The 26,027-nt window shown below is 40.0% G+C and overlaps 2 protein-coding genes across 14 annotated transcripts in view; one reads left to right on the top strand and one right to left on the bottom strand.

The window, feature by feature from the left end:
- EXD1 (exonuclease 3'-5' domain containing 1) overlaps nt 1–20,028 on the bottom strand; it is a 37,249-nt gene extending 17,221 nt beyond the window's left edge. For 2 of the 11 annotated variants that reach the window (XM_047862686.1, XM_047862692.1), the window contains exons 1-5: nt 18,603–19,964; nt 10,200–10,268; nt 5,861–5,918; nt 5,491–5,618; nt 1,988–2,046 (exon numbers count right to left, since the gene is read on the bottom strand). In XM_047862686.1, the coding sequence (XP_047718642.1) occupies nt 1,988–2,046; nt 5,491–5,618; nt 5,861–5,918; nt 10,200–10,268; nt 18,603–18,735 (447 nt within the window). In that variant the 5' untranslated portion in view covers nt 18,736–19,964. Of the gene's footprint in view, nt 1–1,987; nt 2,047–5,490; nt 5,619–5,860; nt 5,919–10,199; nt 10,491–18,602 lie in introns of those variants that run through there. The other 9 variants (XM_047862691.1, XM_047862693.1, XM_047862687.1 and 6 more) reach the window with 8 other exon arrangements.
- Nucleotides 19,831–26,027, top strand: part of CHP1 (calcineurin like EF-hand protein 1) — a 47,505-nt gene continuing 41,308 nt past the window's right edge. The window contains exons 1-2 of one of the 3 annotated variants that reach the window (XM_047862701.1): nt 20,205–20,264; nt 20,627–20,728. In XM_047862701.1, coding sequence (XP_047718657.1) covers nt 20,662–20,728 — 67 coding nt within the window. In that variant the 5' untranslated portion in view covers nt 20,205–20,264; nt 20,627–20,661. Of the gene's footprint in view, nt 20,076–20,204; nt 20,265–20,433; nt 20,729–26,027 lie in introns of those variants that run through there. The other 2 variants (XM_047862698.1, XM_047862699.1) reach the window with 2 other exon arrangements.

The following is a 26,027-nucleotide window of genomic DNA, read 5'->3' as shown; positions in this document are numbered from 1 at the left end:
GTCATGAATGACTACATATTGTATGACTCCATTTATACAAAATGTCCTAAACAGGCAAATCCATAGAGGCAGAAAAGTTGCCAAGGGCTGGGGACTGGGGAGGAATGGCGGTGACACCTACCAAGTGTAGGGTTTCTTTTGGGGGTATCGAAAATGTCTACGGGTGCCTGGCCTGGCTCAGTTGGTAGAGTGACTCTTTTTTTTTTTAATTTTTTTTTTAACATTTTTATTTATTTTTGAGACAGAGAGAGACAGAGCATGAACGGGGGGAGGGCCAGAGAGAGAGGGAGACACAGAATCTGAAGCAGGCTCCAGGCTCTGAGCTGTCAGCACAGAGCCTGATGCGGGGCTCGAACTCACGGACCGTGAGATCGTGACCTGAGCGAAGTCGGACGCTCAACCGACTGAGCCACCCAGGCGCCCCGGAAGAGTGACTCTTGATCTCAGGTTGTGAGTTTGAGCCCCACATTGGGTGTAGAGATTACTTTAAAAACAAAAACAAAAAAACTTCAAAAAAAGGAAAATTTTTTCAAATTCTTTGTGACATATTTACAACTCTGTAGATATGCTAAAATCCAGTGAACTATACATTTTAAATTGGTCAATGTTAGGGCATGTGAACTACATCTCATTTAAGTGGTTAAAGAAAAAAGAATCCATGGAAAGCTAATGCTCTCCCATTAAAAAAAATGCACCCATGCACAAGTATAAGCTTGCATCTAAACAGAAAGCTTAATGACTCCCCTGAAGTCCATCTGTGAACTGTACGCTAGGCTGAATAGTTACTGTCATGTCTGAATATATGATTATAGATGCCTAAAAAGAGAATCTAGAATGAATTTTTTTAAATAGGAGTAAAAAAAAATATCTGACTCACCTCTAAAACTGCCAATGGCTTTTTATCCTACTCAAGTCAAACTCAGAATCCTTAAAATGGTCCAAAATGCCCTGCCCGATCTTCCACCTGACCCTTTCCATTTCCTATCTCTCTTCTTCACTGTGGTCTTGCATCCCTGCTGTTTGTTCCTCCACACAAGTTAAGTGTGCTTCATCCTCAGAGTCTTTGCACTTGATAATTATGCTTTTTTCAAGTTCTTTACCTAAATATCCAATAGCTAGTTCCCTTCTTTGGGGTCTCTGTTCCAATGTCCTCTCTTCACAGAGGTTTTCTCTGTCCACCCTATATAAAATAGGAACTCCTTGCACTCTACTCCTCAAACCACACTTTATTTTTCTTCATAGCACTTTTCACCGGGTAATATGCAATTGTTTATTTTCTTGCATTAAAATGTAAACTCCCTGATGGGTGGAACTTTGTCTTTATTATTATCTTTTTAAAAAAATTTTTTTAACGTTTATTTTTGAGAGAGAGAGACAGAGCATGAACAGGGGAGGGTCAGAGAGAGAGGGAGACAATGGAAATAAGTGAAATAAGTGGAACAGAATCTGAAACAGGATCCAGGCTCTGAGCGGTCAGCACAGAGCCCGACACAGGGCTCAAACTCACGGACCGCGAGATCGTGACCTGAGCTGAAGTTGGACGCTTAACCAACTGAGCCACCCAGGCGCCCCTGTCTTTATTATTATTTACCTCAGACCTCAGAACGAGGCCTGGCATATAGCAGGCACTCATATATTTTGTTGAATTGTTATTTTTAAAAATTTTTTTAAATGTTCTTATTTATTTTTGAGACAGAGAGAGACAGAACATGAGCGGGGGAGGGTCAGAGAGAGAGGGAGACACAGAATCTGAAGCAGGCTCCAGGTTCTGAGCTGTCAGCACAGAGCCCGACACAGGGCTTGAACTCACAGACTGTGAGATCATGACCTGAGCTGAAGTCGGACGCCCAACCCACTGAGCCACCCAGGCGCCCCTATTTTGTTGAATTATTAGGGAAAATATCAATGATCCTTTAATAAGAGACCAATTTATCAGACATAAACATGATACCTACATGCAGACAATAGTAGGAAGGTCAATACTTACTGCAGCACCAAACTTCTGCTGGAACTGATCAATGACTGTGTATGTCACCTCCTCTTCTTCTGCAGGAGAATGATGGTAATAGGTATGTTTGTCTTCTCTAGCAATAGAATTGCCCTCCCACTAATTTTAGCCATACTCATAAATTCCTCCTCTATTGCAACTCAAAGGTCTAATGTTATTTCATTATCACCTGTGTCAGCCCATTACACAGTGAACACTCTAGCATCCTGTTTCTCAAATGAGAATAAACAAAAGCCCCACCAATGATAATCTGATGAATTAGATTATTTAATCATCTCCTGTGAAAATCCAGTAATGTTTCCCTCCTCATAGATTTATGTCTTCAATATTTTAAGACATGCCCTTTTTGAAAATCATTATTTTTAATCTTTATTTATTTTTGAGAGAGAGACAGAGTGGGAGTGGGGGAGGAACAAAGAGAAAGGGAGACACAGAATCCGAAGCAGGGTCCAGGCTCTGAGCTGTCAGCACAAAGCCCAAAACAGGGCTCAAACTCACGAACTGCGAGATCCTGACCTGAGCCGAAGTCATACACTCACCTAGACATGTCCTTTTTAAAAGGATGTTCATAATAATAAAAAAAAATAACAGTTTAGGGGTTCCTGGGTGGCTCAGTCGGTTAAGCGACCAACTTTTGATTTTGGCTCAGGTCATGATGTCACAGTTTGTGGGTTCAAGCCCTTTGTTGGGCTCTGTGCTGAGAACATGGAGCCTGTTTGGGATTCTCTCTCTCTGTCTCTCTCTCTCTCTCTCTCTCTCTCTGCCCCTCCCCTGTTTGTGCAAGCTCTCTCTCTCAAAATAAATGAATACACTTAAAAAAAATAATGCTTTAAAACAAGTCAGTCCTGGAGATGGGCCATAGCCCATACTTTTGGATTTCTCTGGGTCCTTACTTACGTTTTTAAATCATGCAATTTAAATACTTAGAGGTATAACATAACATACAGTTTCTCTTCATCTCCAATCTCTAAAACTTTGGAGTGGCATAGGACAGTCCACACACTGTTTTTCTCTATCCATACTCACTCTTCTGGTGATCTCATCTAGTCTCAAGGTTTTTAATATCATCTATGGGCTAACTCTTGCATTTGTATCTCCGTGTCAGATCTTTCTCCTCATCTCTAGGCTTACATTCAGACTTCAGTGGACCAAAACTCTTAATCATCTCCCCAAACCTGTTCCACCCAGCATGGTTCTCATCTCAGTTAAATCACTCTCCATACTTCAGGCTACTCAGACCAAAATCCCTGAACTCACCCTTGATTCCCTTCTTTCTCTCACATCCCCATCTAACATGCCAGTACACTGCATTGGCTATGCCTCAACATACATCCAGAATTCCACCACTGTTTAAGATACTGCTACCACTAGGGTCCAAGTTACTGTATCAACTCGTCTTAAAATTATTTCAATAGCCTAATAGGTATTCATGCTTTTACTTTTGTCCTTTTCTCAGGATCTATATAGCATCCAGAATAACTTTGTTAAAACAGAAGTCTGATCATGTTATTCTTCTGCTCGATACTATCCAGTAGGAAGTAGAAATTTTTTTAAATGTCATTTATAATAATATAAAATGTGAAATACTTAGGGATAAATCCAGCAAAAGATGTGTAGAACTTATAACTGAGAACTACAAAACACTGCTGAGAAATTAAAGATCTCAGGGATGGATACACGGGGTTAAGAGACTGGAATACTCAATTTTGTTAAGATGCCAATATTCCCCAAACTGATCTACTAATTTCATTGCAATCCCAGTAAAAATTTCAAAGGTTTTTTGGCAACCTGATTCTAAAATTCATGGGGAAGGGGAGCCTGGATGGCTCAGTTGGTTAGGCAACAGACTTCGGCTCAGGTCATGATCTCATAGTTTGTGAGTTAAAGCCCCGCATCCGGCTCTGTGCTGACAGCTCAGAGCCTGGAGCCTACTTCAGATTCTGTGTCTTCCCCTCTCTTTACCCCTCCCCTGCTCACACTCTGTGTCTCTCTGTCTCTCAATAATGAATAAACATTAAAAAAAATTAAAATTCATGGGGAAATGCAAAGAACATAGTATATCCAAAACAACTTTGAAGAAGAACAAAGTTGGAGAACTAACACTACCTGATTTTAAGATCTATCATCAATCAATAGTAAACAAAACAGTTTTTTAAAAAGCAATAAACAAAATAGTCTTGTATTGGTATAAATACAGAAAAATAGATCAATCTAACAGAATATAGCGTCCAGAAATAAACCTACATATATATAGAAAACTAATTTTTGACAAAGGTGCAAAGGTAATTTTAGAAAATAACACTCTTTTCAAAAAAGGGTACTGGAACAATTGGCTATTCTCATCCAACAACAAAACAAAACAAAACAACAAATGCTGATCCATACTTCACATCGTGTACAAAAATTAAGTAAAAATGGATCCTAGACCTGAATGTAGGCTGAAATCATGAAGCTTCTAGAAGAAAACATAGGAGAAAACCTCTGTGACTGAGGAAAAAACTTCTTGATATCAAAAGTACGATCCATAAAAGAAAAAAAGTATAAATTTTACTTTATCAAAATTAAAAATGTCTGCTCTTTGAGACATACTTTAAGAGAATAAAAAGACAAATTACAGACTTGCAGAAATATTTGTAAGCACATATTTGAGGAAAGATTTACATCCAGAATATATAAAGAACTCCCAACACTGAATAATAATAAAACAACCCAATAAGAAAATGTGCAATAGATATGAACAGACATTTCACCAAAAATATTCAGGCGGAAAATAAGGACACGAAAAGATCCTTAACATTCTTAGTCATTAGAGAAATGATAAAACCAAAAATCTTCCAATGGCTTTTCTTCTCATTTCAGAGTAGAAACCTGAGTCTCTTCAATGATCTACAATGACCTCCATGATAGGCCTACCCGACTTCATCTATCTTTCTCCTTGCTCCAGCTACACTGATCTTGCTATTCCTTCAAGATCCTGGCACGTTCCTATCTCAGGGCCTTAGTAGTTCTTCTTTTTTCTGCCTAAAAAACATTTCCCTCAGATACACACTGCTCAATCCTTCATCTCCTCAGGCCTTTGCTCAAATGTCACCATTTCAGTGAGGCCTGTCCTAAACACCCTAAAATTGTAAAACCACCCTCTTCACACACTCTTTCCCTTTTTTCTATTTTTTTTCTCCTTAGCATTTGGCACCAGCATACTATATTTTATACTGATTTATCTTATTTAGTGTCTGCTTCCTATAATGGAGCTCAACGAGGGCAGAGATACTACACTTCAGTATCCTAAATGTCTGGTATATAGTATATCCTAAAATATTAAATAAATAAATGAATCACAGTATTTTATCTTAATTCAGAGCCTAGAAGCAATGGCCCTGCTGAGCATTCCATACAGAACCTTGACTCACAGTTATGTCAACTCTGAAGAGTTCTAGACCACGATAGAGCTAGCCTAGACAATTCAGAGCCCCAGTACTTACCTGATGGGCTATACTTGAGGTGATTCAGCAGAGAGGTGGTTGGTGACTCAGGGACAGGAGAAGAAGGCTCACATATGTTTAGATCTTCACCTTTCATTTTATCCATCCTTGTTCTTTCTATATTTAGACTATGCTTACAAAAAACAACACTCAGGTGAACTTGTTCTTTGTTTGCTGATGCCTTACACAGATTTAGCCACACATTGATTTAAAGGTGCCATCAAAAGATAGAAGAAACATCTATTTCTTCTCATTTCTATTACCTCAGGCCATTTGAGGAATTATTTAGATCATGAATTAGAGATAAGGCTTTCTACCCTAATGTGTACATTTGGGTAAGATAACAATTAAGAAAACTACTCCATCATACCTAACAGAAGATGCCTTTTCTCTCTCTGCACCTTGTTCCACTTCATCCAGCAGTTCCACTGTAAAATAACCAAATGGATTCCAACAGAGGGTCCAATCTGAAAGCAATTAACCACTCCCCTTCCACCCACAGTCTAATGAGGTATCACAAACAGTAATTGGAAATGAAACGTTAGTCCATAGAGGTCTTCAGGCAGCAATAAATAGAGCAGAAAAGCCTACCCAAAGTACTGAAGATACCTGATATCTCCCTGCCAACCTAGCTTCTTGGTCATTTAGAAGGAATAGAACGTGCTCTACATTTTCTCTTTACCCTTTTGTTCCAGGGCACCTGTGTACTTCTGCAGATTGGTTCCAGAGATTTTCTTTCCTATTCATTCCCACCACTGATACATCTTTCCTCACACTGTGTACTCTTTGGATGTTTTCTCTCAAATCATTCACAGATCTCACAGACTGCTGCCTTAATAAATAGTTCAGTGACAGTAAAAGCAGTAAAAGCTAGACTAGAAATCACCAAAAAAATATGAGAGAAACCTTTCACAGATTCTGAAACAACTTATTTTTAATCTAACAGTGCAGACAATATTGTTATTATTGATTCTAAGATGTACATTTTAAACAGCTCTGAAACTGGATATTATTTATAATAAGTGCACATGACAGTTTAATTGGCAGCTTTTTCTTTCTTAGGATGTGAAAAGTAATAGTGCACGGGGGCACCTCGGTGGCTCAGTCGGTTGAGCGTCCGACTTGAGCATCCGGTCATGATCTCGCAGTTGAAGAGTTCAAGCCCTGCGTCGGGCTCTGTGCTGACAGCTCAGAGCCTGGAGCCTGCTTCATATTCTGTGTCTCCCTCTCTCTCTGCCCCTCCCCCACTCATGCTCAGTCTCTGTCTCAAAAATAAAGATAAACATTAAAAAAAATTTTTTTAATAGTGCACTTTATAATTAATGGCATTTTAGAGTCAATTAAGTATACATAGGTACTAGTCAGAGAAAATCCACTAAGGGGCCATACTATGTTCCAAATGTCTCCTTCCCCTGCACTATCTAGATGTGTTGAGTCTTGGGCAGAGTAAGTGAAAGTCATTGAAAATATTGAGTAGTCAATTATTATTCTTCATTTTATTTTTTTTAATTAAAAAAAATTTTTTTAACATTTATTTTTGAGACAGAGAGAGACAGAGCATGAACGGGGGAGGGTTAGAGAGAGGGACCGCGAGATCATGACCTGAGCCGAAGTCGGCCGCTTAACCGACTGAGCCACCCAGGCGCCCCTCATTTTATTTTATTTTTTTAATTTAATGTTTACTTATTTTTGAGAGAGAGAGAGACAGAGCATGAGCAGCAGACAAGCAGATAGCGAGAGAGACACAGAATCTGAAGCAGGCTCCAGGCTCTCAGCTGTCAGCACAGAGCCCGATGTGGGGCTTGAACTCAAGAGCTGTGAGATCATGACCTGAGCCAAAGTTGGATGCTCAACCAACTGAGTCGCCTAGGGGCTCATTTAAATTTACTTTTGTTTGTTTGAGGTTTTATTTAAATTCTAATTAGTTATCACTTTAATAATTCTTATTCAAAGTGCTTTTCAGGGAGAGTGGAAAAAGTCTCAATCCGTGGCTGACTGAAACACAGGGAAAAGGAGAAGACTGCCCTTTGAACTTAAAAATTATGAAAAAACGCCAAGTCTTGAGAAAGGATTTAGGAAGAGATGAAATCCACATGTACAGTTCACAAAGCTGGTCAGTGGTTAGCCCTCTCTTGAGTTAGGGAGATAGTAGTAGTGATTCCTTTGCCTCTCTTTGCAAACCCATCCACAGCCTAGCTTTGTTGCAGTCCAGAGCTTTGATCCAGGGCAAAGGCTAATAGAACACAATTAGGAATCCCACTACATAGGGGCACCTGGGTGGCTTAGTTGGTTAAGCATTTGACTCTTGGTTTTGGCTCAGGTAGTAATCTCACAGACTGAGCCCCGTGTCGGGGTCTGTACCGTTAAGTGCGGAGCCTGCTTGAGATTCTTTCTCTCCTCCTCTCTCTCAAAATAAAAAAATGAACTTTAAAAAAAATTTTTTTTAACGTTTATTTATTTTTGAGACAGAGAGAGACAGAGCATGAACAGGGGAGGGTCAGAGAGAGAGAGACACAGAATCCGAAACAGGCTCCAGGCTCTGAGCTGTCAGCACAGAGCCCGATGCGGGGCTCGAACTCACGGACCACGAGATCATGACCTGAGCCGAAGTCGGCCGCCCAACCGACTGAGCCACCCAGGCGCCCCAAAAAAATGAACTTTAAAAAAGGAATGTAGGGGCGCCTGGGTGGCTCGGTCGGTTGGGGGTCCGACTTCGGCTCAGGTCATGATCTCACGGTTTGTGAGCCCCGCATCGAGCTCTGTGTTGACAGCTCAGAGCCTGGAACCTGCTTCGGATTCTGTGTCTCCCTCTCTCTCTGCCCCTCCCCTGCTCATGCTCTGTCTCTCTCTTCTGTCAAAAATAAATAAACATTAAAAAAAAAAAAGGAATCTAGTTTCAAAAAAAAAAAAAAGAATCCCACTATGGGGCACCTGGCTGGCTCAGTTGTTAACATGTGACTCTTGATCTCAGAAGTGAGTCTGAACCCCATGTTGGGTGTAGAGATTACTTAAAATCTTTTTTTTTTTTTAATTTTTTTTTTCAACGTTTTTAATTTATTTTGGGGACAGAGAGAGACAGAGCATGAACGGGGGAGGGGCAGAGAGAGAGGGAGACACAGAATCGGAAACGGGCTCCAGGCTCCGAGCCATCAGCCCAGAGCCTGATGCGGGGCTCGAACTCACAGACTGCGAGATCGTGACCTGGCTGAAGTCGGACGCTTTACCGACTGCGCCACCCAGGCGCCCCTAAAATCTTTTATTTTTTTTAAAGAAAGAATCCCACTACTACTACCACCATCACAGCCATTACAAAAAGGTGTTCAAGGGACAGAGAGTGTTTATAATAGCATACTCAGCGAGAAAGGACAGATAGCTGGCTGCCTTGAAGTAGGGCTAGATTGGCAGTCATTAATTTGGTGAGACTTTCATCTCTCTGAATTCTACTCTCACAAAACAAAGTGATCTTTCAAACAGCAGTAATCTGTCATCTACAGGAGTCCTTCCCTTTCCTCATATCTGCCCCACTGGTAAGAAATGAACAGCTCCACGAGGTCCCTGATCTCCCGTTCTCCCCACAGCGATCTTTACTCTTCCTTGGACGGCTTTCTGCTTTAGACTTCTTGAAAGGAGGAACAGTTCTTGCTCCCCTTTTCTCTTATCCTATTTGGCTTTTTGGAAGCACAGTGACCAAAAGAGCTTCCATATCTACTCTTTTTTTGACAAACAAGTGGACCTACTCTTGCTAAATGGCTTTTGCTGGCAGAAATGAAGAGAGCTGCAAAATAAACAAACAAAACCCCCCCAAAAAAACAGAAAAACAAAACAAAAACAAAATAAAAAACAGAGCTTCTTCTTGCAATTCCAAAATCTAAAAATCTCTGAAAACCAAAAATTATATCTCTTTTTGGCAGCAAAACCTGAATTGACATACTATTTATATTCCTATTTTATTCCACTTAGGAGGATTATCTGCAGTTTCCCGGTTTTATTACAAGAGTTGTTCCCAGACCCACTTCCAATGTTAATATAATATTAAACAGTATCTAGTTGGTGTTAGGGTTTCCAAAAATGCAGAATTGTGAATTCTGAAACATTTGGTCCTCAGGTTTCAGATAAGGGACTGCAAATGTACTGTGAATCTGTACTGTTAAATTTAATTGCTGAGCAAGATTCTTTTCTGTTCAGATTCCTAACTGCCTACTGGCTGAGTCTCTACTAACAAGCAGTAGTGACCCTCACATTGTAAAATTAAGATGATTAAAATTCTCTAGAACTGTTCTGTTCATAGTACCCTCCGAGAAAGTAAGATGAAGGTCAATTCTCAAATACCAACTTTAAGGGTTCATAAACGCAGGGGCACCTGGGTGGCTCAGTCATTTAAGCATCCGACTTCGGCTCAGGCCATGATCTCATGGTTTGTGAATTTGAGCCCCGCATCAGGCTCTGTGCTGACAGCTCAGAACCTGGAGCCTGCTTTGGATTCTGTGTCTCCCTCTCTCTCGCTCTCTGCCCCTCCCCCATTCACACTGTCTCTCTCTCTCTCTCTCTCTCAAAAATAAACATTAAAAAATATTTTTAAAATTCATAAATGTAATATTAAAGGCAATACAACATCTCATATGTTTTCAAATGTTGGAACGAGGTGGAGCCGTGAGTTTACTGCTACTGCAAATCCCAATCCCTGCAGTCAGGGAACATGCACCTCTCACCGTTCACAATCTCGTGCCCAAAAAACATCTTCACTCCTGGAACACTTCGACCAGTCTCCACATTCTTCACTGTTACAGAAAATGATTCATTAAGTTATTAAAAAAGATAATATTTTCCTAAAATTTTAAGAAAATAATGCCCCCCAAAAGTGCCATATGAGTTTTATAAAAATCCTCAAATTATTTTCCCCCAAGAAATGAAGAGTCAATAATAAATTACAAAGCTATAGCCTTGTAACAAGTGGTATAAAGAACAGATTGGGGGTGCCTGGGTGGCTCAGTCGCTTAAGCAACAAACTCTTGGCTTTCGCTCAGGTCCTAATCTCATGGTTCGTGAGTTTGAGCCCTGCGTTGGCCTCCACACCTGGCAGCACGAGGCCTGCTTGGGATTTTCTCTCTTTTCTCTCTGTCCTTCCTCTACTCACACTCTCTGAAAATAAATAAATAAACTTAAAAAAAAAAAAAAAAAAGAACAGAGGGAACAATGGTCCAAGAGGAACTTAAAGGGCAGTGGTAGCAGAGTGAATTTAAACTTCTCCCAAGAATTATTCTAAGGCTCTTGAGGCTAAGGACTATCTATTTATTATATTACTATTTTTTTTTTCTTTTCCACCTAATTCTGGATAAAATTTTAAGGCAGTTGAGTACTTCTAGAGTCCACACCCTGTATCCCGTCATGCTACATGCTCACAAGTACTGGTAAGGACAATAATCCAACTCCTGGCTCAAATACAGAGCTCTTATGTGAGTAGATAGGTGAGTTAGGGAGAAGTTTAGATGTCATGTCTAAAATGATGTCGCTTTTCTAACTTTTTTTTTAATGTTTATTTTTGAGAAAGAGAGGGAGAGATAGAGCATAAGATGGGGAGGGGTAGAGAGAGAGGGAGACACAGAATCTGAAGCTGGCTACAGGCTCTGAGTTGTCAATGTGGGGCTCAAACCCACGTGAGATCATGACCTGAACCAAAGTTGGATGCTTAACTGACTGAACCACCCAGGCATCCCTGGTGTTACTTTTCTAGACGGAAGTGCTCCCAGCAGTTGTATATTTCCATGCTGCTCAGCAATCCAAAATAATCGAGTTTCACCCTCACTATTCCACTGAATATATTCTTACCGAGGTCAAAAATCACCAACTGCTTATTTTTCAAATCTAAAAAAAAAAATGTTTATAGTCTTATCACCCTTGTCTCCCATGTATCCTTTGACAATACTGTTCTCTCCTTTCTTCTTTGCCTTATAGGACATACTTCAAGTTTAGTTCTTTTCCTACTAATTTCCTAGAGCTATCATACTGAGCATACTGAACTAGGCACCATGCTAATTATTTGCCCACATTTGACTCTCCAGTAACATAGCAAGAGAGACATTTCATTCTCTCTGTTATGGAAGAATGAGACTCAGAAAAGTTAAATAACTTGTTTAAGGTCACACTACTAAGAAAAGACAGGGTCAGGATTCAAACCTTGGCCTCAGTTATTTTAATACACAACTCCTAACCAATGTTACGCTGTCTCCCTCATTTGCTCCTCCCAATCTCTTTACCTGCCTCTACCACCTTGGACATTCTTACACCATTTTTTTTTAAGTAATCTCTATACCTAATGTGGGGCTCAAACTCATGACCCTGAGATCAAGAGTCATTTGGCTCTTCCAAATGAGCTAGCCAGGCACCCCCAACATTCACTATTTCTACAACATGGATTATTTCTCTCAGTTCCACTCACATTTCCTAGGAGACTGACTGTAACATTCCCAAACTGAAATCATTACCTCCTCCCAGTATAACCAACAAACTTTCTCTTCCCATTTCTATCAATTAATAATAGTACTATACATGTAATCTTCTGAGTCAGTCATAAATGTAGGAGTCATTTTCCATTGCTCTCTAATTATCCAATTGATTACCAGGTTACTTATCCCATCTCTTATGTATTCCTAGAATCTGTCTCTCTCTTTTCCTTTCCTTGCTGAACCTTAGCTATGACCACTATCATTTTCCCTTTATTGGATCCCTTGGTTGTCAAACTAGTTCCCTGTCTATGCTCTCTGCCTATAGTTTCTCCCTACTTCAATCCTTCCTGCCATCTTAGTGAAAATACTCCTGCTTTGTTCAAATAGTATACAAAATTAGTAAGCAAGTGTCAAGAAATACGTTCAACTTCTTTAGAAATATTTTATAAACAGGCCAAAATGAAATAGCACTTTTTACCTATAAAACTAGCAAGAATTTAGGAAAGATACACATCAGCAATTTTTTAAAAATATCCAATGTTATTGAGTATCACTTGCACATAGCTAGTGGTGAAGTAGAAAGGCACAACCCTTTAGAAAAACTATTTGGAAATATGCATCAAAAATATTTAAAATATCTATAACTTTTACTTAGTAATTTCACTTGTAGGAACTATTCCTAAGAAAATAATTATAAATTATAACAAGTATTGGAGCACCAAGTATTGGCTTAGTCAGTTAAGTGTCCTACTCTTGATCTTAGGGTTGTGAGTTCAAGCCCCACATTGGGCACCGTGCTGGGCATGAAGTCTACTTAAAAAAAATATATATACATATATATATATATATATGTATATATATATATATATATATACATATATATATATACTTATATATATATACACATATATATAACAATATTAAATTGCACTTCATAATGTGTCACAATGTATATATAGTCTACAAATAAAAATTTTATTTTATAATTATAAAATACACTAAATATTTTTATTTTATTTTTTTACAAAATGTTTATTTATTTTTGAGAGAGAAATAGAGTGACAGAGAGAGAGTGTGTGTGTATACACAGGGCACAGAGACAGGGAGACAGAGAATATGAAGCAGGCTCCACACTGCCAGTGCAGAGTCTGGCACAGGGCTTGAAATCACAAACCATGAGATCATGACCTGAGCCAAAATCAGACGCTTAACCAATTAAGGTACTCAGGTGTTCCTATAGTAAATATTTTTAAAACTATACTGTAAAATGTTTAGCTATTAAAATCCTCAACAAGATATTAGCCAACCAGATCCAACAATACATTAAAAAAATTATTCACCAAGACCAAGTGAGATTTATACCTGGGATGCAGGGCTGGTTCAATATCTGCAAAACAATCAATGTGATTCATCATATCAATAAAAGAAAGGACAAGAACCATATGATCCTCTCAACAGATGCAGAGAAAGCATTTGAGAAAATACAGCATTGTTTCTTGATAAAAACCCTCAAGAAAGTAGGGATAGAAGGATCATACCTTGAGATCATAAAAGGCATATATGAAAGACCCAACACTAATATCATCCTCCATGGGGAAAAACTGGGAGCTTTCCCTCTAAGGTCAGGAACAAGACAGGGATGTCCACTCTCGCCACGGTTATTCAACACAGTATTAGAAGTCTTAGCCTCAGCCATCTGATAACACAAAGAAATAAAAGGCATCCAAATCATCCAGGAGGTCAAACTTCCACTCTTTGCAGATGACATGATATGCTACATGGAAAACCCAAAAGATTCCACACAAAAACTGCTAGAACTGATTCATGAGTTCAGCAAAGTTGCAGGATATAAAATCAATGCACAGAAATCACTTGCATTCCTATACACCAACAATGAAGCAACAGAAAGAGAAATCAAGGAATCAATCTCATTTACAACTGCACCAAAAACCATAAAATACCTAGAAATAAATCTAACCAAAGAGGTGAAAAATCTATACACTGAAAACTACAGAAAGCCTATAAAAGAAATTGAGGAAGACACAAAAAAATGGAAAAATATTCCATGCTCCTGGATAGGAAGAACAAATACTGTTAAAATGTCAATACTATCCAAAGCAATCTACATATTCAATGCAATATTTATCAAAATAATACCAGCATTCTTCACAGAGCTAGAACAAATGATCCTAAAATTTGTATGGAACCAGAAAAGACCCCAAATAGCCAAAGCAATCTTGAAAAAGAAAACCAAAGCAGGAGGAATCACAATCCCGAACTTCAAGCTGTATTACAAAGCCGTAATCATCAAAACAGTATGGTACTGGCACAAAAACAGACACTCACATCAATGGAACAGAATAGGAAACCCAGAAATGGACCCACAAACATATGGCCAACTCATCTTTGACCAAGCAGCAAAGAATATCCAATGGAATACAGTATCTTCAGCAAGTGGTGCTGGGAAAACTAGATAGCAAAATGCAGAAAAATGAACCTTGACCACTTTATACACCATACACAAAAATAAACTCAAAATGGATGAAAGACCTAAATGTAAGATGAAAGACCTTAATGTAAGATACATCAAAATCCTTGAGGAGAAAGCAGGCAAAAACCTCTTTGATCCTGGCCACAGCAACTTCTTACTCAACACATCTCCAGAGGAAAGGGAAACAAAAGCAAAAATGAATAACTGGGACCCCATCAAAATAAAAAGCTTCTGTACAGCAAAGGAAACAATCAGCAAAACTAGAAGGCAACCGAATGAATGGGAAAAGATATTTGCAAATGACATATCACATAAAGGGTTAGTATCCAAAATCTATCAAGAACTTATCAAACTCAACACCCAAAAACCAAATCATCCAGTGAAGAAATGGGCAAAAGACATGAATAGACACTTCTCCACAGAAGATACCCAGATGGCCAACTGACACATGAAAAAATGCTCAACATCACTCATCATCAGGGAAAAACAAATCAAAACCACAAGGAGATAGCACCTCACACCTATCAGAATGGCTACATTAACAACTCAGGCAACAACACATGTTGGCGAGGATGCGGAGAAAGAGAATCTCTTTTGCACTGTTGGTGGGAAAGCAAACTGGTGCAGCCACTCTGGAAAACAGTATGGAGGTTCCTCAAAAAATTAAAAATACAACTACCCTACAACCCGGCAATTGCAGTACTGGGTATTTATAAAACGGATACAGGTATGCTGTTTCAAAGGGACACAGGCACTCCAATGTTTATAGCAGTGCTATCAACAATAGCCAAAGTATGGAAAGAGCCCAAATGTTCATCAATGGATGAACGGATAAAGAAGATGTGGTGTGGTGCGTGCGTGTGTGTGTGTGTGTGTGTGTGTGTGTGTGTGTGTGTGTGTATTTTACACAGCAATTAAAAAAAATGAAGGTATTATGCTAAGCAAAATTAGAGAAAGACAAGTATCATATGACTTTACTCATATGAGGACTGTAAGACACAGAACAGATGAACACAAGGGAAGGGAAGCAAAAATAATATAAAAACAGGGAGTGGGACAAAACATAAAAGATTTCTAAATATGAAGAACAAACAGAGGATTACTAGAGGGTCTGTGGCAGGGGGGATGGGCTAAATGAGTAAGGGGCATTAAGAAATCTACTCCTGAAATCACTGTTGCACTATATACTAACTTGGATGTAAATTAAAAATAAATAAATAAAAATTAAAACAAAACAAAACAAAAGAAATAGACTCTAAATTACAGAGAACAAACTAATAGTTACTAGAGGGGAAGGGATGGAGGGGTGGGTTATTTAGTTGTTGGGGATTAAGTAGTGCACTTGTCATGATGGACACTGGGTTGTGTATATAGAATTGTTGAATCACTCTAATGTACACTTGAAACTAATATAATACTGTATTTTAACTAAACGGAATTCGAGGAATAAAAAAAATGAAAAAAAACTTTAAAAAAATAAATAAAATAAAATGTTTGGCCATTAAATTGGAGTTTCAAATAACACCAGCAAAAGCTTGTTATTGTGTTAACTAAAAACAGCATATAACATAGCTAACTTACTATGTCAACTATATAAAATCAGTATAATTAAAGACTATATAATTAAAGTCTATATTTTATCTAGACTGAACACTTTGTTGAACAATTATGTGGCATATCCTGATTGTTGTCCATTCAAAGCCATTTATTCAGGCTAGCAAACTGCTTAGTCTCTCCACAAACAGGAGTGGTTTCTTGGACCTCCAGGGCATCTCTTTAAGGGGACTGACTCAGCTGGGAGGAACACTGCCCTACCTCTCTGTCCTCTTCCTCCTGTAACTTCTACCAGCCATCACATGATCTTGAGGTTTGAAGGCATGGGCTAAAGATGGCAGAGCAGAAAGATGAAAAATCTGGATCTCCCTCAACTCTGGGGAGAGTCACAGTAGCACTGGGATGCCTGTCTTCTTTTATATAAGAGAATAAACTCCTAGTTTGAGCCACTGGATTGAGTTTGTTTCTAGTAGCTGAGCATTGTTCCCAACTAACACAGGATTAAACATTTCAGGCAACAAGCTTGAAAACTTAGATGCCTCCTACTTAAAAAAATCTTTCAAATTATGGTGCACCTCGCTGGCTCAGTCGGTAAAGCATGCCATTCTTGATCTCGGGGCTGGGAGTTAGACCTCATATTGGGCCTAGAGCCTACTGAAAATTAAAAAGAAAAAAGTCTTTCAAATTGTTCCTCATTGCTTTCAGAAGTGTCCAAATGCTATGATATGCTAAGGCCTTCTGATTAGTCCCATGTCTACTTCTCCACTCTTAAGTCTCACTACATCCTCATACCGAAATTTACTTAGGTTTCCTGAATGCACCAAGTTTTCATGTCTTTACATTTTTTGTACATGCTGCTACTTTCTGCATAAAACTATGGTTCTCTCAAAGTGTGGTTCCCCAACTAAGCATTAGCATCACCAAAAAACTTGTTAGAAATACAAATTGTTGGCCCCCACCTCAGACCTTAAGAATGAGAATCTCTGGGAGGGGGGCCCAGGAATCTGTGTTTTAACAAGTCTTCCAGGTGTTTCTGATCCACAGCTAAAGTTTGACAATGACTGGCTTGAAACACCTTCCACTCTTTTCCCACCTAGCTAAATCCCACTCACCTTTGGGACACCTTCCCTACTATCCTAACTCTACCACTCCCAGATCTAAATTAACTGAAACTTTGGGGCACCTGGGTGGCTCATTCAGTTGGGCATCTGACTCTTGATTTTAGCTCAGGTCATGATCTCATAGTTTGTGGGTAGAAGCCCTGCACTGGGGTCTGTGCTAACAGTGCAAACCTGTTTAGGTTCTCTCTCTCCCTCTCTCTCTGCCCCTTCCACACACACAAGCTCTTGCTTTCTCAAAATAAATAAATAAACTTAAAAAAAATTAACTGAACCGTTTGTGTTTCCATGGCATCTTGTGTTTCCCTCTATCAGAAGAGGATATCATACTGCATTATAGCTTTCTGCTTGCTTATCTGTCTCCTTACTAGACTCAGTTTTTTGAGGACAGCGACCATGTAACCCTTATCTATATCCCTGGTATCTGTCATAGTACCTGCAATAAATCAATAAAATATTATCAATATCAAAATAAATCAATAAAATAAACTATCAATAAAATATTACTGAGGGATGCCTGGCTAGGTTAGCTGGAAGAGCACGCAACTCTCGCTCTCGTGGTCATGAGTAGAAGCCCCATGTTAGATATGCAGCCTACTTAAAATAAATTAAAAAAGCAAAATTAACAAAAAAAAAAACAAACAAATGATTACTGAATGAGTTACTATACTGCAAAAGTGTGGTATAGTCCCACCCTAGTCCACAAAGGTCTATTTTAACTTATAACATGGCTTAAGAATAACACTAATCTCTCAAATGCCACGTATACAAGCTTCAATTGTGAACTTGAAACTTCTTTCAGGGAAACAACTATCCTAGCAAGTCAATATTCTAGCTGAATAAAAACTATATATTGGACTTTCAAGGTGAACACATGTAGGAACTAAGAGGGTGGTACACCCAGAGAGGGCATGGAAATTCTGAGCCCCTTACCACATAATTTTGCCAATGCATCTCTTCCATTTGGCTGTTCCTGAGTTGCAACCCTTAAAATGAACAGAATTGAAGCTGGGAGATATAGAGGCTACCTTGTAACCATGATGATGACAGATGATCACTGAGGTGGCAAAAGCACAAGGCACCTGGTCCCTCCTGGCATCTTTGAGTCACTGCACTATTCCTCAGCAGCCTATCTCTACACTTGTTTTTGCATGAGAAAAATTAATTTGTGAATTTGTCTGTTGAAGCCAAAAGGAATTCTATCGAATCGAGTGATGATTTTTAATTTCAAGACACATATGGAAAGAAATTAAAAAGTACCCAATGAAAAAAGAATCTACACATTGAAAATTTTCACTATCATGTAAACAAAAGTATAGAAGTGGGGACAAGCCAACATACATAGCCATGTTTTCTGTCGGGGAAAATAGCATTCTAATCTTCCTCCTACCTCTTTCCTAGACTAGGAATGACTCCCTCCCAGTTGCTAATGAAGCCCAGAGCCATCACCCAAACTTAGCTATTAATCTCTTAAAAAGCAGAAGATGATGAGAAATAAAATGAGACCTTTCTTTAGGACAACAATCTTGTTAGGGTCCACATGCTGGAGTACTCCCTCAAAGATGCCACAAACCAATGTGAGTTTCACCCTTCTCCACAAAATCTGATTGAGGAAATGGTAGTCGCTGCTGGGATCCATGCTATTTGATTCCAAAAGCAGTCTTCAAACAATCTTCTTTAAGTGTCCAACCACTTGAAAATAAAAGAGATCTATGATTTTAAAAATATTTTTGGGGGAATGAGGTTATTTTCCCTTTTCCCATACCTGGAAGGAACAAGAAAAATAAAAACACGAGATTAATTCAGTTTTGCTCACTCATCTTTTTAGAATAATGGGGAAAGGACCATTGCAAGCACCAACTCTAATTTATACATGGGAAATTGAAAACCATAAAACTTCAGGCAAAGTTTGGGTTCTTGGTCTATACAATGAGGTAATACTACCTTTCATTGCTTAGCTAAATGGAACAAGCAGAACATTTAGAGGCTTTTAAATGGCATATACATTTATCTTTTTAACACCAACCAACCAACAAACCAAAAACTCTTAAAGAGCAAATGGAAAAAAACCCAAAAAACTGATATTGGCAAAATACTTGCCAATACATGCTGCCATAACTGCTCACCCAGAAATCTCTGGGATCTAATTTCTCCTGGTCTCTTCTACATTAGTAACATTTCCAGAATTTGGCAGTTTTACTAACTAAACCGTTAGAACTATTACAATTTTATGCATGACCAATCCAGCTGCCATGTCAGAGCAGTTGAAGAGAGACAACACTAGATCAGACAAGAGCAAGTCAACCATGGAAACTACCCACTGAGACTAGAACCTTGGCCTCATGCTAAATCGTCAAAACCTTAGGTAAAGCTTAAAAGTAGTGTAGATACTAAGTGACAGTGGTCAGAATTTGGTTCTTCCGCATCTCAAAGGGGTTCTGTACAAAGCAACACTCAAAGGGTGGGGAGGGGGTGAAAAGGCATTGAAGCCACAGGAAAAGAACTGGTTCACCGGAGAGGGTGTACTAATTTAACGGATGGCTTAAACATTTTCCAGAAAACAATGTCATAAAAATAAAATGCAAAATTCCTCATTGTTAAGGCAAAATAAAGAACTTCAAGTAAATGGCGGACCATACGCTGAGAATTTAATCTCGCCCGCCGATAGATTATTTTCTCCCCCGAAGAGAAGTTTGGGAAATCCTGTCCCAATTTCACGCAAATGGTGACTCCCTCGAGCTTCAGTCTTGAGCTAAAAAAGAATGGGCTGCTTTTACGGAAGAACTCTTGGAGAGTTTTCGCTGGCGTTGGCGGTTACCAAAAGACAGTGCCGAAAACAAACCGAAAAACGCGGCGCCGAACACCCACACCGAGGACCAGACGCCAGCGGGACGCAACCAGGGGTGCCTGCTGTTTCCCAAGGAGCCAATCGGCACGCAGCCCTGAAGCTGACTCCCGAGCGTCCCCAGCGGCCAGGAGGTGAGAGGGCCTCCAGAAAAAAGGAGGTGCAACTCCCAGCATGCAGTTCTCAAGAGACACACCCTAGCGTTGCCCCAGGAGACGTTTTGTCTATATTTTTGTTTCTCTCTGCAGTCCCTGCCACCTGTGGGTGGGATTTCCACTTTTTGAGTTCTGCGAGAAACGGGTTGCCTACGCTGCCTGCTTCAGGTTAGCTTGTTGTAAAACTGTGGGTCGACGACGTTGCCCTTTTAATTGCGGTCTCCAGAGCCAGAGTGGCATTGCCTTTTTAAGGCCGGTAGCATCATGCTTCCGGGGGCGTGGTCTGCGTTTAGGAATACCCGGCCCTGCGCTGGGCTGATTCATTCCGGGGCTGGAGCTAAAAGCGTCAACGTCGTCTTTTGCGCCGGGTGCAGCCTCGCTCCTAATTGGTTGGTCCTCGGACCGCCCTCCTTCGCTCGCCACCTCTGGGTTCCCTCCCTGGTCCGCAGTAAGAACACTGCCCTCTCGTCTCTTGACCCTTGGGCCTCTCTCCCTTCCCTCCCTCTCTCCCGTCGCCGCTGTCGCTTCAGGCGCCCCTGCTCCCGGAGCAGCTTCCGGCTCGGTGATGGGGTCTCGGGCTTCCACGTTATTGCGGGACGAAGAGCTCGAGGAGATCAAGAAGGAGACTGGCTGTGAGTTCGGGTAGGGGGTGGGAACGTGGCCGGGCGCCTCTGGCTGGTCTCAGAACCGAGGACGGCTGTCGTTGAGGTCTGGAGCTGGGGTGCCCAGAGATTGCCGGGGTCCTGGGCAGCCTCCAGCTCTGGAGCTTTGTGGCCGAGGGCTAGAGCCGTGGGCTCAGGCTCCTGTGGGGCTGTCCTTTCCCCTCAAGACGGGAGTCCCCATCATCCTCAGAGCACAGGCACCGCTCTTTTCTCTTCTTCCTGCTCATGAAAGCGCCCCCCGCCCCCAACTCCTTTGCTTTATCCTACATTGCACCAACCTCGAATTCAGGAGCCCTGGATGGATCCTGTAGAAAACATACTCCGTTCCTGTGACGGTTCTGGGCAAGCACTTAAAACCACTGTCGACTATGAGAAATCACAAATAAATTCTTTCCACAACTGTAAAAATAAGTTTAGAAAGCAAGATCATATAGCAAGGCTTTGGAAGACGTGACCTAGTGACAGGAGACCTTTAAAGAATCAGGGATCTGAGAGTGTGAGACTTCTTTCATTCTGGACCTGTGGGGAAAAAAGCACGGATACTGTGACCATCAGTTTTTGCTTACACTGAAGACGTTTGTTGTTCTAATTTCAGATATATTGATTTCTCCTACGCTGGTGTACTTTATGCAATTGCTATGGAAATTGGATGTGCTCCAAAATCTCAGTGTAAATTTGTACTAGGAACTGATTTTTTATAGTCCAGTCTCTTCCTCATTAACCAGAACATAGGGTCAACAGGGCTTTGGGGATTCAGAAGCTCTGTGTAACACCATCACACTTTTTTTTTTTTTTTTAATGTTTATTTATTTTGAGAGAGAGAAAAAAGAGAGAATCCCAAGCAGGCTCCTCATTGCCAGTGCAGAGCCTGACCTGGGGCTTGAACCCATGAACCATGACATCATGACCTGAGCCGAAATTAAGAGTTGGACACTTAACTGACTGAGCCACCCAGGTGCCCCACACATTTTTGTATAGCTCTTGATAATGCATAGAATATTTTCTCCATAATCCTTTATGACTCTTGTATTTTACATGAGTTATGTGTCTGAGCTCGGTCTCTTCATGATAACCTGTCTTTGATAATGAGGTGACCAGTAAGTAACTCAGTGGCCCATAAACAGGTAATGTTGAAGGATTCTTGGGGGAACTACAGAATTACTCAAGCAGTGGTAGCCTGAGAGAAATTGAATGCTCTCCTATGTTTTCTGACAAATTTAACTGTCGAGAATCTTCAAGTTGGAAGGGATGTTATCTAGCTGTTGTCAGATTGGTTTACTGCTTTCAGCATCCTCTATCATATGGCCAATAGTCTGTCCATAAAGACCTCTAAGGATGATGAGCACACTACCTACTGATTTTGGGTGAATGACAGAAAGTAGTTAGCTGGTTATAATGTGTAATACTTGTTTGGCCACTTGACCTTATGGTCATTTTATGACTCAATCAGACTCCCAAGAGTAGAAATACAGGCAATTTGGAGTCAGCAAACATTTTATTAAATTTTGTGGCCTTGAGCTCTGGCCACACTTAGAAATACTGGAACTACTTTAGGTCTAAGGTGACACCAGAATTAAAGCATTCATACTTAAAATAGAAAGTCACATAATGAGGAAATGTAAGCCATAGTGTGGATGAGAAAAAGCTATTTTTGCCTCAAGATGAAGGGAGCACTAATCCCATTTGGGTTTATTTACATTTGACCAAATGGAAAGGTCCTGAACTGCTATAGAACTGTTAAGTTATTTTACTGTGTGGCTTGTGGAGAAACAGAACTACATATTCCTGTAAGAGCTGTTTTCCTAGTTGCCAAAAAGTGAATCAAGCCTGACTGAGATTCTCAACCACAACCAGTACAAATGTACCTTGAACCAGAAAGCCTAATGAAACAACAGGTTACTGACTTTTTGCATTATCTGTATTTGTACTATGCCAGATACTCAAAGCAAATACCGACAAAAGATGCCTTTAAGAGTTATGATTAACATTATGACATAATGTAGCTGAAATTATGTGCCACCCACCTCCAGCAGTCAGAGAAGACGAGTCTGTGGGCTGGTCTTGGGGAGGACAGGAATTGGGCCCTGATGAATGCATGAACGGATTAGATTTAGGTAAATTAACCTAGGGCATTTTGGGTGGCTTCCAAGAGCATTGTCCCTCAGCCTGCTACAGAGTCATTCCTCTGCCCTGGGAGTTGAGCCATCAGTTTATCTGGTTAGTATCTAACAGCGGAGTTGATTTTTAAAGCAGTAATTTTAGCATGATGCAAAAGGTTTAGATGACTAAAAACAGATACCTGAGGGTGAAGTGGAGAAGTGGAATTTGTCCAATTTTTGTCTGCTTCTTGTTCCATTAAGAGTTTGAGGAACTATCAATCAGAAACACTTTCAAGTTAAGGACAAGTGGTAAGGCATTTCACTACTTCCTTTGCCAGTAAGAAAATGTAGCATAACTGAGGAAAACTGACTTTATATTCAATATGAAAGGTTTGCATTGGAATTAATGATTATATTTAAACATAATTTTCCAGAAGTCTAAATTGATTAGAATTCAAGTGTAACTGGTTTAGCCGGTATTTGAAATTTAATCTCTTAAATGTCTGGCAAACTAATTCTAGATAAGAATTACCTGTTAGCTTCAGTTTTGTCAGCTTCAAATGAGAATAATAGTACCTACTTTATAGGATTCCTCTGAGGACTAAATGAAATAAATTATGTAAACTACTTAGAATAGTGCCTGATAATTGAATTACCAGGTGAGTGTCAGCTGTTATTTTGAACTGTAGATAAGAATCATCTTATTGGGAAAATATTTGCATGTGCTAGTATAAAACTATGTCTAGAACTATGTAAGTGGGGAGGTGATAGCATTGTATACATTTCCTATTTTCAGGGGACATCGGTCTAGGAATCGAGTACAGATGTTATTTTCTCAACTCTATAGAAATAAAACTTTTAAAGGAATAGAAATCTTGACGTTTCTAACAGTTTAAAAAACACCGTGTAAGGGGCGCCTGGGTGGCGCAGTCGGTTAAGCGTCCGACTTCAGCCAGGTCACGATCTCGCGGTCCGGGAGTTCGAGCCCCGCGTCAGGCTCTGGGCTGATGGCTCAGAGCCTGGAGCCTGTTTCCGATTCTGTGTCTCCCTCTCTCTCTGCCCCTCCCCCGTTCATGCTCTGTCTCTCTCTGTCCCAAAAATAAATAAACGTTGAAAAAAAAATTAAAAAAACAAAACAAAACACCGTGTAAAACATTTATGGGGCCCATAGGTGGCTCAGTCTGTTGAGCATGTGACTTCGGCTGAGGTCATGATCTCGAGGTTTGTGAGTTCGAGCCCTGCCTAGAGCTGTCTACTGTCAGTGTGGAGCCCACTTGGGATCCTCTGCCCTCCCCTCTCTGCCCCTCCCTGCCCCTCCCACGCTCATACTCTCTCTCTCTCTCTCTCTCTCTCTCTCTCTCTCTCTCTCTCAAAAATAAATATTAAAAAAACAACGACAATAACATCTTTAGGGGCACCTGTGGGGGGCTCAGTAGGTTCAGTGACCAGCTCTTGGTTTTGGCTCAGGTCATAATCTCATGGTTCTCGAATTCAAGCTCCACATCTGGCTGACAGCTCAGAACCTGACAGCTCAGAGCCTACCTGGGATTCTCTCTCTCTCCCTCTTTCTCTGTGGCTTACCCATTCACTCTGTCTCTCAAAATAAATCAACAACAACAAAGTACTGACTTAAAAAAAAAAACTTTAAACCATTTTGTGTTGGGGGGTACCTGGCTGGCTCAGTCTGTAGACCATCTGGCTCTTGATCTTGGGGTCGTGAGTTTGAGCCCCACGTTGGGTATAGAGATCACTTAAATAAATAAAGCTTTATAAAATAAATAAAAATTAAAGAAGAATAAAGCATTTTGTGTTGTCATAAAACATTTGCTATATATTTTTTTGTTCTGTTACCTTCTTTCACAGTTCCACATTTTCATAAATTAAAACTCAGTTGAATAAAACTTGTCATGGGGGAAAGTCACAAGGGTTTTGGGAGTTTCTGTAATCTGCACACTTAGTTCTTTTAACAGTAGCAATAAACTGGCTGTGGATTGCTTGAAACCATCTTTTAAAAATAGCCACTTATCTGTGGAAACAATTCATACCAATGGAGTAGTAATGAATGCACATTAATTAATTTTAGGGAGAGAGAGAGCAAGTGCATGCGCTCAAGCAAGGGAGAGGGTCAGAGGGAGAGAAAGAGGATCTAAACAGATTCCATGCTCAGTGTGGAGCCAGATGTGGGGCTCAACCTCAACTGAAATCAAGAGTTGGACACTTAACTGATTGAGCCACCCAGGCACCCCACAGTCATTTTAGTCTCTAGTTCCAGTATGTGTCATGTGGTATGGGGAAGGTGTGGAGGCTGGTGAGGTTTTCTTTGTTTGAAAAGGTGTACTGGTAGGTTTTTCTGTATGGACAAAGAGCACAGCATGACGAAGGCAATTGCTTGAGAATAATTTCCTGGGCTAGAATCTAAGTGAAAATTCAACTTCATGCCGTTGCCGTCTAAGGATGCAAGACCTCTTCATGGCCCTCACCTGCCAAGCCTTGTCGCCTGAAGGTGCTATCTTCTGGTTCCTATTGAAATTGAAATGCACATATAACTAACACTTTTAGCTGGTTTGAGGTTCAGTAATTTGTAAAGCTCTGTATTTGCCCCAACCAACTTAAACAGTAGTGTAATGAACATCCATATACCTTCCACCTCAATTCAACAGTAACATTAAATAAATAAATAAGTATAAATAAATGTATATGTATATACATATATATGTATTTATGGGGTTTTTTTTTGTGGGTTTTCTTTTTTTGTTTTTTTGTTTGTTTGGGGTTTTTTTGGTGAACCATTTGAAAGGCAGATATTACTCCTCACTGCTAAATATTTCTGCATGCATCTCCTGAGGTTAGGGATTTTTTTTTCCTATGTAACCTCAGTACTATATCATACCTAAGAAAAATTGACAACAATTTTATATTATCTACCATTTAGTCCATATTCAAATTTCCCCAATTATAAGGTAGAGGTTTTTGTTTTGTTTTTTTAATGCCTTTTAAGTCTCTTTTAATCTTCAGGTTTCCTTAGAGAGTAGGCCACCTCTTGAAGTCCTCTGGTCAGGGGAAATGGAAAGTGTTGGAGTGTGGAGTGTTCAGAAGGAATGGTTGGAGTTCAGACTTAAACTTCTCAATCTTTCATCTGGAGTTACCTTTAGTTGCACTAGAATGCTTTA

The sequence above is a fragment of the Prionailurus viverrinus genome, chromosome B3, assembly GCF_022837055.1.
Source record: "Prionailurus viverrinus isolate Anna chromosome B3, UM_Priviv_1.0, whole genome shotgun sequence".
NCBI classification, from domain to species: Eukaryota; Metazoa; Chordata; class Mammalia; order Carnivora; family Felidae; genus Prionailurus; species Prionailurus viverrinus.
Note: the sequence above shows the minus strand (reverse complement) of the source record. Positions and strands in the feature narration are given on the sequence as shown.